This window comes from Perna viridis, chromosome 2 (genome assembly GCF_037379345.1).
Source record: "Perna viridis isolate PV_CMFRI_1.1 ecotype Kerala chromosome 2, ASM3737934v1, whole genome shotgun sequence".
Lineage (NCBI taxonomy): Eukaryota > Metazoa > Mollusca > Bivalvia > Mytilida > Mytilidae > Perna > Perna viridis.
In genome coordinates, this window is record NC_142446.1 from 47,575,739 (window position 1) to 47,588,666 (window position 12,928).

The window sequence follows — 12,928 nt, forward strand, 5'->3', positions numbered from 1 at the left end:
CAACTATTTGTCATTTACAGTGAAACCGAATAATGCTGTGCTCGCTTTTATAAGCAATGCCAACTCCATATATATCTGACTTTCATTGTGTTAATATGCTGATTTCGTTTTATGTTCATTGCAGTCTCAATATTGAGGAATTAAAGACATGAATGAATGATTCATTGATAAAGAGCATGACCAAATATACAGACCTGTCACGATTTAAAGAAGTTGGTCCGGTAAGGGCAAAATTTGGTCTTAAAATCAAAGTCTACCTGAAGAAATATTAATGATGTTTCTCCAACTCTTAAAAGTGTTTTATAGTTGGTTCGATTTGTTTATGTTAATAATTTGAACATATACGGTCATATATGCCCTTCAAACTTTGCTGAAATTGGAAATATCCGTAAAAAAGGCTGGAAACACTAGGTTTTGTGCAGTTTTTCATCTTTTAACTATGGCCACATGCTTCATATATTTTGTGCATAATTGTCAGTTACAACTCATGTGAAAATATCTTGAGTGAACAAATGTGTGACCACTTCCGTTCCACACAAAACCAATCTTAAAAATTCCGGTAAAGTTAAAATTTTGAGGTTTTTGTAAAAGTTACATAAATACACACTATTATTTCTGGAATAACGCCGCAAATCTCATCAAAACAACTTGTATTCAGTGTTTTCGACTAAATTACTATACTACTACTACTACTACTACTACTACCAAGAAATCAGCTTTAATCAAATTTTGAAAAATGCACAAATTATGAGGCCAAAATAGCTTCTTACTGAATTTTCTCCTTTGACTTATTAGTTTCAGAAATCTATAATTAAAGAGATGAGAATTACGGGTCTATGTTAGTTTCTTTTTATGAAACAATTACGTCTATGAGCCAAGAGCTAATAGCAATAAATTTAGAGGAGGCAGGGGTTTGGGGCTGCTGAATGAGACCATCAATGCAAGAAGGAGGATTCGAGGGGAAAGCCCCCCAACCCGCCCGAATTTTTTTCGTGTAATGACATGAAATTGAACCTTTGTGAAGATTGGTAATTTAAAATATTTTGATCTTGGTCGTAGCGAGAATAGAAATGGGATTGGTCCGAGAATATCTTCCTAACTCTCCACCTCAAAATCAAGTGATGTCCCCTTAGTTTGCGATCCATCTGAATTAATTGTATGTTCCATTTTTTCAGAGGATGTTGAAATTCGATGTAAAAGCGTAATGATAAGTCATATTTGTGATTATGGATATGTATTTGGAATGTGGATTACTTACCTGCAAAATATATATATGCTCTCTTTTAGTGGCATCAAAATTGTGATTTTTCCCTGGAAAAATGTGATTTATGGTGAAATACCTGTTTTTGTCGACCATGAATTCGTAATGAGAAACATAATAAGCATCGCGGTATTTCATGTTCGAAAAACTTGTGTTATATTTATTATAAATAAACATTCCAGCTCATTCGAGTAATTCTAATTAGAAAATATTCTTTTAATGTTTTCGAAATTCTAGGAAGGCAGTTGCCTCTGTCGCCTCAGTGGTAGTTACGGCCCTGCGACTGTTTTTTTTTTCTAATTGCATGCACTACTCCTTTACTGTAACTTAAATTTGTTCGCGGTTGCTAACAAATTTTATGACTACTCAATCAGTTTTTGCCCAAGACAAATCAGCTGATTTTGGCATGTTACATTTTCGTCCCTAAATTGTCTTACTGAACCGGAATTATGGATCTCGTGATGCCACGTTGGGTAATGACGTCATATGCAAACTATGACCACCCCCTTCACTGAGCAGTCGCAAAACGGAAGAAGGAAGCCATCTTGTTTCAAGGTTTACGAGATAAACCCATTTTATTGTCATTACGATCAAATAATACAATATTTGACTGAAAAAATATAATTTAACCAAAGTTTGGGTACCATCATAAGAGCACAATGAACCCCGAATAGTAAGTATAGCCAGTTTCCCTTCGATATTGATAAATACTGTCATACGTCATCAACGAGACAGTTCGTGTCATTTCTAAACAAACCACAGCTGATCCACTTACGCGCCCCTCTTGCCCGAGGTGGAGAACTGCTTATTCCTTTTGTGTTCATTTACCGCTGACCAGGAATTCATTTTATTCACCACGTCCTGTTAAGGTACTGGTATACATGTTTCATTGATCAGATGATAGAGCGAAATTTGGGGAATGGTAAGCGAACTCGTTGTGTATTTATAGAAATTTACTCATGATGTTGACATTGCCATGTCATTCCTTCCACAAATGTATTGGCACATATACAGCTAGTATAAAAAGTAAGAAAATTGAAGGATTTTCATTCTAATTATCTGAGTTAAAAGTGATATCATGGGAGCTTTAGAAGGGTAAAATTTATACTATTTACTACACGAACCTTTTTTTAAAACTATGGGAGCAATACCTTCACTTGAATGGGATGGTTCAGGATATTGTTACTGTGAAATGTATGTACAAATGTCTTAATGCAGAACATGCACTTTTGATATTCTCTGAAAAATTAATTTGAAGTATAGCCCCCAAAGGGCGGAACTGGTATATGTATCTCTTTCCTTTTTTTTTTTGCTATTACAGACTATGATTTTACTGTTTTTGCGAGTTTCCACTTCCTTGTCTACTATGCAGCAGTAAACATCGGGAACATTGAAACAAGTTTCATGGAGTATTTTCCCACTTGTAGAAGGGGTCATTTGCATTATCTGGGTTTGTCAAAAAACTTTGAAACAGTTTTGTGAAAAAACCAAGTATGTCATCTATTCATATTCATCTCCCCAAATGATGAATTGATATAATTTTTCGGAGCTGTAGAAATGTACATTTTTGTACATTGTATATCGTGCAGAAATTGATAATATGCAGTTTGAGTGCACCTATATATACCGTACCATGGTAATTGTGGTATTTGACCCAACAATACAATACAAAATACCAGTGAGGCCACCTACAATATTGATGATTTTGGATTTTTTGTTACAAAAAATTGCTGTTTCATTTATTCAAACATTTACCACCAATGTGCCCCTTTTCACATTTTTTTATGTTAATATTTGTTTTTTAGTTAAATGTGCTTCCCAAATATTTCTTAAATATCTGTCTAGTAGTATATGATGTTTTCAAAATATAGTTGGTAGAATTTTTATACTACAAAACAGTATACAAATGTACATGTATATATGTGTGCTTATATAGTATGCTTCACATTAACTACCACAGAACACTTGCATGATCTTTTGAATAACTGTCAGTTATGATGACCTTAACCATTAAATTGCCATCCACCATCATAATTGACAGCTATTCAAACCATAAAGACTGTCCAAAAGATCAGGTGTTCTGTGGTAGACAAATATAACACATAGGTAATAATGTAGAGTATATTTCTACCTAAAGAGCTATTTAAATTACTCACTAGCCTACCTAAATTTGTATTGAAATTGGGACGGGTCTATTTCAACTAGCTGTTAGATTTTTTTAATCTTCTTTTCAGTTTTGTTCTGACAAATCATACTTGTCATTATATCATGTTTCTTTCAAACTTTTGTGAAAAAAAAGAAATGAGAATTTAGGAGATACATGTCGTATATACACTACACTCAGTGACTTCTGTTTCTTGAGCACTGAAGTCAGAATTTTAAATCTATGTTAGTCTGTAAAACACATTGTCAGTAGGATTTTTTCATGGTGAAATGTGAGTGTTACACCCACCCATCAGGGACATTTGTGAAAAAAAAAGAAATGAGAATTTAGGAGATACATATATGTCATATATACACTACACTCGGCGACTTTAGTTTCTTGAGCACTGAAGTCAGAATTTTAAATCTGTTAGTCTGTGAACACATTGTCAGTAGGATTTTTTCATGGTTAAATGTGAGTGTTATACCCACCCATCAGGGACATCGTATATTCTGGTTGTTAATTGTGTATGGAGAGTCACTGACCTGAGTGTGAAATCCTACATGTACCAGCACAGTGAAGGTCATCTCGTTGATCTCCCCTGACAATATGGACGTTCGTGCCCGAGCTCCCAGGTCACTGACCTTCAAAATTCATTGGGGACCCCAGAAAATCACAACAGGGGAGTTGGGGGTATTTGTGAAAATTCTTAATCCAATCACCAATATCTATACTAGTAATGCGACTCAATACTTGATTTGTCCAGCTTTAATCCAAGCTGTTGGCCCAATAAAACAGCGTTTGAGACGATTAGCACGTGAAAATCATAAAAAAGACACTCATTGATACAGTGTGGGAAACCATTTTTTTTCCCCAACTTGCCATTCTGGTTAGTGGAATATCGATCTTTCTAGCCAAATAGAAATTCAACTAGCCAAATTTTGTTTGTTTGTTTTTTTTCTGTACTATCATCTGTTTTCTCTTGGATTTGACTATCTTCTGTCCTTCTTTTTCTTTCTTCAGCCATCTTTTCTTTTGTTTCTAAATTTATCAAAAGCTTTTCCATTTTCGAATATTCCCTCCCATTGAAGTTTTTCAAGTAGTCCATTTCTGAATTCATATTTTAAAAATAAAATTGTATTTCAACAGATTCATCATTATGGAACAAGAAAATGTTTATCATTTGCTGCTTGTTCATTTTTATTTTGACAATTAACAACTAATTTGCAAGGTAACATTTCATAAATTACCAAGATAATTTTGTTTGACTACTAACATGAGATTGGGACGGTTGTGTAGGTTTTGGCACATCCCGTTTACTGGAAATTAAAAATGGCAGATCATAAACAATGCTTTGCAAGTCAATAAAATTGTGCAAAATTCACGACATATTTCAGCTAAACTTCTTAAAATGTAGTGAACATAGTTTTAATGTATGATGTTAAGGGATTTTTAACTAAATAACCTGTTGGCTGGTTAACTTTTCTTGGAACTCACGTATCAAATGACGGTCGCCAAATTGACGAGTGTAAACTAATGAGAACTTGCCAAATCACACATTTACTCTTATCCCTCGTTTCGACAACGTATTGTAACTTATATTATTGCATTTGTATTACTGATAATGTTCACAGTCCTGATAAAGGGCTTCTACTTTACAATTCTTATGTATACAATATACAGATGTCTTGGGACTTGTAATTAGTTTGTTTTATTTCTAGAAAAGCTGTTCTATTAATAAAACTATCAGAAACTAAAAGTGTCACTAGACTGTTTTTACAAGTCCGTCACTCGAATCAAATTACAACAATCAATACTTTCAAAATGTTTTATTTATAATTATTAATAGTAATTATCAATTTAAAAGTGCTATATTAAAATATCATAGATTGCATTATTACTTGATAAAAATACAAAGTAATACATGTATTTCTACTGCTCGGGCATTCAACCCCAACAATCAATCAATCTACATGATATCTCCTACTCATTGGATGTACAAAATCAGTGTTCTAACAAGGATTTGAAAATAGAGGGGTGTAGGGAAGAGGGCACTTAAACGTGTGGCGTGTTTTTTTTAACCAAAAAGGGACATTGATCTTAGTTTTTTTAAGATTTATGTTTACATTAGGTCAGAAATATCTTCCTTCATTTTTTCTTTTCTTATTACATACCTACCAACTTTTGAAATTGAAGGTGGGACAATGTGCGAATGCACACTGTTGCATCTTATTTTGCAATCTGAATAAGGTTTACTGCATTAATATATGCATGACACCCATATTGTATTATAAAACCTTTCTCAGTTGACCTATTGCCTTGTGAAAGTAAGTACTTGATCATAGGCAATCCTCATTTTTATAGAATGACATGTAGCCATACTTAATCATTGTTCACAGAGATATGCAGCATATCAATGACAATTAGGAGTTTTAGTAAATTCGATTTGAAAAATAACAATATTGACATTTTGTCTATGTAACCTACATGTACATGTATTACTAAAACTTCCTCTCTGTCAAAGACAATTGAGAAGTTTTTGCTCATTTCTTCCTCTAGACATAAATTTTTCCAGGAAATAATGTTTATAAGATTACCTGTAATTGTAGCAATGATTTGAAATTATAGGAGTAATTTGTAATTTTTTTTTTTTTTTAGTGACTACCTGTTCAAATTATTATTGATTGGAGACTCAGGTGTTGGGAAATCCTGTTTATTACTTCGATTTGCAGTAAGTACAGAACATGTTTAATTAGATCATGGTTAAATAGAAATCAAATCAGTTTTTTTCAAATTGTTTCTTCCGCTATCATTGACATTTTTTGCCAGTTTCCTTGAATGTTAAAGAAATACCCAGATCCTTAAAGTAAGGTACATTTTGTGTATTCACAAATGTACATTTATGACCAGAGCTGTTCAGATATAAACAGATACTAAACCTTATATTATTTTATGTTTGTCATCAGAACTACATGTAGTTTGGTAGGGCTCTTGTAGGAATGATCAAATCAAACTGTTATTAAGGATCCCCACATCATTAGTAAAAAAAACAGGCTGGCTTCAACGTTGTGATGACATAAATAATTATCATACATATATGTTAATCTTATAACTAATGGAATATGCATTGTGGCTTAACTGTTAAGACACAAGAAATGAATTTACTATACATCTTATATTTCTTAGTTAAATTAATGAAAAGATTTATTTGGGTAACATGACCATCATGTGCCTTTTTGTATTGTACAGCTGGAAGTTACATCTAGTAATTCTTACATATTAATATTTTTTGCACACTTGAAAAGTGGGTCATACAAAATGGTGCATAATACTTTAATAACTGTTAATAAATATTGTACTAATCCATGTACTGAAAACCTGTATTGTAATGGACACATGTTCGGCTCAACCAATACAGGTTTCTAGCACAACATGAATGAGTGAAATATTTTCTGTATCGCATTCTAAAATGTATTATAACTTATTGATATTTAAGTACTGCAATTCAGTTCTTTTGTTTTTATTCTTTTCAGGATGACACATACACAGAAAGTTATATAAGTACCATAGGTGTAGATTTTGTAAGTATATTTAGTCTATGAGAACCTTAGAATGTTTTTTTTTTTGGTGATTGTTCTGATACGATATCTATTCTTTCTTTACCTCTAAAATCTTTGGTAGCCATTATCTAAGTATGATTTGTACCTACAGCTGAGACAAGGGTGATAAAGTGCAGTAATATTTAATATTGAATTTTATTGACTAATGTCCGAATTTTAGCCTTTACATGTATATGATCAAAACTGCCAATACGATGCAAAGTATAGAAAATACAGCTTTTATTTATATTGGCTTAGGTCAATATGATATATTGGACTAGTTACACTGTAATCAATAAGAATAAAACTCTTTAAGGTTTTCAGAAAACCTTGGGCATTTATATAATTGACCAAAAATAGATTTTGTTGTACTTATTTTGTATTATTGAATTGAAAAGTTTAGACAGTGGTACATTAAAAACTTGTTTTTCTTTCTCATTTCAGAAAATTAGAACAATAGAATTAGATGGAAAAACCATAAAGTTACAAATTGTAAGTTGCTGTGTAGTTGGTTAATTTTGTACCATTCAGTGTTTTATAGTAAAATTTGTACTAAGCATTTACATTGTACGTGGACTATGATGTAAATGTTTTACAAACACAATTTTCACTCCCATCTTTTTTTTTTATTAATTTCTATACCCGGCCACATGAAGTGGCAAAATATGTGAAACCTTCCTAAGGTTTCCAGATGATAACTTGAGAGCAGATCAATAATTTTTTTTAACTGCACAGTTTTTAAGTACCATGAATTAAAGGTTATATTCAGTTTTCAGCAAAATCTTAAATGTAGTTCTTCATGTAGGCCATATTGAACATTTTGTCTTCCCCGTTGTGTAATTCAAAATTTTAATGCCTTGTTTGTAACTTTTGATATTGTTTTTAACTGTTGTAAAGTCCTTTCGGTTTGGGTTGTCTCGTATGATTTGTTCAGTGGCATGTGAAAGTTCAGGAATCATAGGTTTTGAGTGCCTGTCCTTAAGTCTTTGATTAACCCTTTATATGTGTACTTTTCATTGACAGTGGGATACAGCTGGTCAGGAGAGATTTAGAACTATAACATCAAGTTATTACAGAGGTGCACATGGCATTATTGTTGTATATGATGTAACAGATCAAGTAAGTCACTTCATGCATACTATGATGATAGGTTATATAGCTTTATAAAAGAAGGTATCAGTTAGTAGTAATGTCATTGCTTAAGCCACATTATACTTCAATATTGTTCAGTTGAAAATGTCCTTCTGTATTTGTCATATTAAATTTCTGTTTACTCTGAAGCATATATCTAGTTCGTTGTTCTTTATTATATAGCCATAATAAAAGTTTACCTCTAATATTGTCTTATTAAATTTTTAATGCTTTTCTGGAGCTTTCAAACTAAAATGAAGGTCAATTAGAGTTATCATGTGACATTGACAGAAAATATATTATTACTTTAATTGTAAATGCCATGCATTTAGTGACATAACAGTAAAAACACTATATCTTGTTAGCAAACTTTTTTATACCAATGTGAGTAGTGATGTCTGTTTTCCAAATAGATATGGAAAAATCAGGATGTGGTGGATTACCAAAACCATGATTTTAAAAAAAAATTATTTTGGTCGTATTGTCTTTTTTCTTCAACAGGAATCTTTCAACAATGTTAAACAGTGGTTACAAGAAATCGACAGATATGCTAGTGAAAATGTAAATAAATTACTAGTAGGAAATAAATCTGACTTGGAAATGAAGAAAGTAGTAGATTACACGACAGCCAAGGTAAGGCAAATCACAAAACATATTGTGTTTTCTAACCAGTATTTTATCAATTTCATCAATTTACAATGAACATTCATCTTATTTTCTTCTTAAGTATTCCAAACATATTGATGAATTATAGTTAGAACCTATTAAAATCTGAAGCAAACAGTGTTAATAAACAACTGCAGTTTAATTAAATTAATTTTCAACTTAACAGATAAGTCAAATAAATCAAAATATGTTCAGAAAATGTTTGTGTTTATTTATCAAATACTTACTTCTATTTTATAAACACATTTACATTGAAACATTTCTTAAGCCAAACCCTTCAGAAACCAGTAAAATTTGCATAATCGGAACAAAATTTTTCGTCCTGAACAGATTCAGATAAGACAGGTTTTCATTGTAAATGTACTCAACTTTGGTATAAAGTTGTTCAAAACTATAATCAATTTAGAGCACAATTGACAATTGTTATCTTGGTCTCCAATGGCCATGTGAAAGGTAATAAAAGTTATTAAGGCTGCAGTGACTTCAAAGTTCATAAATTTTCTTGTTTACAGGAATATGCAGATTCTTTAGGTATACCCTTCCTAGAAACGAGTGCAAAAAATGCTACTAACGTTGAACAAGCATTTATGACGATGGCTGCCGAAATTAAAAATAGAATGGGCCCTGTCACAGCCTCAACAGATAGTAAACCAAATGTAAAAATAAATGCCAGCACCCCAGTGAAACAAGGTGGTGGAGGATGTTGTTAATATAGACATTATTCAGTGACATTTTGAGAACAGAGACCAATGGGAAAACAGAGTTATGCCCCTTTTGACATTACACACAGTCAAAACTTGAAATGCTGTGATTTGACCAAAATGATATTCAAATTTTGACTGACTATCTAGATGTAAAAGCTTAGGGGTAAAATTGCATATTTTGAGGGTTTTGTACTAAGAAAGTGCTTTCTGTAAAGATTGGAAAAGAAATGTTCAGATTGAAATTACTGTGTTGAATATTTGTAATAATTCAAATTTACTTGATAACCATTCACGTTATAGCTTTAGATATTGATGTATTGGAAAGAAGTTTCCCACATCAATTAAATTTGTGGAAATTCTGGGTTAAAATTCATTTGATAAAAACAGCTGGTTGTTCTAACCTTGATTTTTCCAGTTGATTATATTGTCTATCAATTTCATGTTGTTTTATTTTTTCTCTTGAAAAGGTGAAATTGATAGCTTGTGTTCTGAAATAGATAAATAATATTGATTGATGTATGAATCTTTTTATTGTCAAAATATACAAGCCAATCCATATCTGTATTTAAGAAGGGGAGATTAATGGGTTAAACATTCATTTTCAGTGATACATTGTCAGAAGATCCTCAACATACATTTGTTGATAACACATCATGATTTTATTCACAACTATAAATTATAAATTGTTATTTATGTTTTTTGCTTATTATTGTATAAATATATGTAAATAAGTGAAAGAGAGATTGAATGTTTGTGTTATGTGTTGCTTTTTGCATTGACTTGATAACTAATGGTTACTTTGGTATTTGGCTAATAACAGGTTTTTTTCCTCTAGTCAAAATTGTTCTTGTTTTTCCATTCCAAATGATTATACGTTACCCAACGACACTGAAGTCTTGTAAGTGAGTGATGTTACAAGGTTCTTGTCAGACTATTTCTTGTTGTTTTTAAGTCGATTTAATCTGCATTATACTATTTAACATAGTGATCATATGTGGTATTCTATATTTTATGTATATGGCCTTTTTTTTTTTGATATTCTATAAATGATTTATAAACCAATTAATACAGATGATTATAGTAAAGTAACATGATACAAATTAATAAAAAAAAAACTGAAGTAATCATTTAGGGAATATCTAGACATTTTCTTGTGAAGTGTGTAAACAATTTTTTTTCTAATTTTCAAAAAAAAATATTTATTTTGTCTTCGTTGTTTGAATGGTCTCATCCTGTGTAGAATGTACAGATGATTTGGCTTCCACGATATGAACATGTATGGTGTACTTGATGAGCATTTTGATATGCTTTGCTGGGGAAAGTTAGCTAAGCTAAGTTAAATAAAACTCCATTTTCTTTACCAACATATTTTCATATTTAGTATCCCTGTCTTATAGTATTAAAAAGTGCTTTAATTTCTCTTAAGAAATTTCTGTAAACTGCAGTATACTTTAGATAATGTTACAGTTATATTTGGCATTAAGTAGCTGTCTATCTAAGAGTCATATATGTAGTTTTTAAATTCTTAATTCATATCTCTAATAAAATTGACATCTTTAAAATGCAATTAAGCACAGTCTTTTAATTGATAGCTACCCATGAGTTTGATCATGTTCTGTTGGGTGTTCTTTAGACAGATTTTACATTTATTAAAACAAAACTGTAATCTGTAGGGGAAAAATCCTATGAAGTTCTTCTGTTAGTTAATAGCACTCATTATAATGCTTTCACTGTTAACTGTGTAGGGAGAATACAAATGTGATGGACTGGTTTGCTGAATGATTTATAAGCGTGGTAGTTTGCAATATCAGCAATGTACTGTATGTCGGACAAGCAGGCCTATGTCATCAGAAGATGTATATATACAAAATGATTCATCTATGGATACATAATATTTTTCAGTCAAACAAATAAATCTCTCAGATACTGTTCTTGTTCACTTGTGCCTGTAAACCTGGAGATTGTAACATTTGTTTATGCCATTGGTTTGTTTAGATACTGGATTTTTTTATCTTGGTCAGTGTATTCAATGGACCTTGATAAATTTATAGAAATGCGTAATTTACACTTCTGCTGTAAAAGTTGTAATCTACCTGTACTACTCATTTTAGTTACAGTACAGTTTGACGCAATGCAACTAATACTTGACACATCTATCTACTTCTATAACAGTTTTGTACTTTTTTTTGGAGACATGTTTGTCATTGATGTTGTTTTCTTTGTACCTAGTCATTTGGGTTCCAAACAATAACTTGAATATGACTGTAAGGTTATTAAATTGTATCACAATGTCCATACCACATTATGAAGGTTGGGACTGGTTTTGGAAGTTATATTCCTAACCATTTTCTTGATTCTAGTTAAGATACTAGCTGACCCGAATAAAACTTATTTATTTCATTTTCTTCAATATGCTAAATTGAATTGTATATCCAGTGGTCCTTTTCACAAAAAATCATATTAAAGTGTAAAATTAGTCGTAAGTTATGATGTCATAATAGAGTTAAGTATTGTGACTTCACAACTTACAACTGATTTTACTCTTATGATTTTTTGTGAAAAGGGCTGCAGATTTTCATACAACCACAAAAATGTAGTATGGCACTGTCATTGTCTGTAGAAACTTAGTTTTTCTGCAGTAACTTTAATGTAAGTTGGTGGATCTTAATTAAAATTTTAACAAGGTTCCAAATAACAAAAGGAATGCTGGTATTTATTTGTGAGGTAATGACCATTACCTTTTAAGGATAAGTGTCCAAAAACAAGCATATCTGACATTTAGCATTTATAATATCCCCTGCAAACAAAGTTTAGGGTATATAGGAATCACCGCGACTGTCCGTCCGTCTGTCAACATTTCTTGTAAGTGCAACTCCTCCTTAACCATTGGGTGAATTTGATGAAATTTTATAGGAAGGTTGGATATCGTGTAGATTTGCATGAAAAAATATGATTACTGTCCGAGGACTCTAAAGGGAGATATTCCAAATAAAGGGTTGTTCATGTTAAAACCTCGTGAGCCCAACTCCTTAACCACTCTGGGATTTTGAGGAAATTTTATGGGAAGGTTGGGTATCATGATGTGCATGAAGCAATATAATGTTGGATGATGCTAAAGGGGAATTGAACAAGTGTTTTACATTTAAGACTATTTGAAGGGGATGGTATTTTTGTTATATGAGCTTGCTCACAGTATTTCTAGTTTATTTTGGGTCCGATTTTGAAAGTTTAATCATGTAAGATTCCTCATGAAAAATACTGTCTGCATTTTTCATTCAGAGTTGAGATATATCTGGCATTTGTACGCAAGTCAGTCTAGACGGGATGTATAGTGGTATACAGGTGTCGGTCCGTCATTCACAGATCGCGCAAAGTTTGTCGGCGCAACTCATCTCTGAAACTGTTGAACCAAATTTTACAAAAC

The 12,928-nt window shown here is 31.8% G+C and overlaps 1 protein-coding gene across 3 annotated transcripts; it reads left to right on the top strand.

The window, feature by feature from the left end:
• The first annotated feature begins 1,771 nt into the window (after positions 1-1,771).
• On the top strand, positions 1,772-11,431 carry LOC148625442 (ras-related protein Rab-1A). Of its 3 annotated transcripts, none has more exons than XM_088568985.1 (7): positions 1,772-1,934; positions 6,063-6,135; positions 6,938-6,985; positions 7,448-7,495; positions 8,027-8,122; positions 8,636-8,767; positions 9,313-11,431. In XM_088568985.1, exons 1-7 carry the CDS (start codon positions 1,921-1,923, stop codon positions 9,508-9,510), a joined length of 609 nt encoding a protein of 202 aa, XP_088425111.1. In that variant the 5' UTR covers positions 1,772-1,920; the 3' UTR covers positions 9,511-11,431. The 3 variants fall into 3 exon arrangements, with proteins under 3 accessions (XP_088425111.1, XP_088425110.1, XP_088425109.1); XM_088568984.1 differs by lacking the exon at positions 1,772-1,934 and adding an exon at positions 2,248-2,356; XM_088568983.1 differs by lacking the exon at positions 1,772-1,934 and adding an exon at positions 2,310-2,455.
• The last annotated feature ends 1,497 nt before the right edge of the window (positions 11,432-12,928 follow it).

Coding starts and splice junctions, on each gene's coding strand:
- LOC148625442 (XM_088568983.1), top strand. CDS start 2,400: ATGGGAGCAATACCTTCACTTGAATGGGATGGTTCAGGATATTGTTAC. Junction 7,496..8,026: donor AAACCATAAAGTTACAAATT/GTAAGTTGCTGT, acceptor TTTCATTGACAG/TGGGATACAGCTGGTCAGGA. Junction 8,123..8,635: donor TATATGATGTAACAGATCAA/GTAAGTCACTTC, acceptor TTTCTTCAACAG/GAATCTTTCAACAATGTTAA.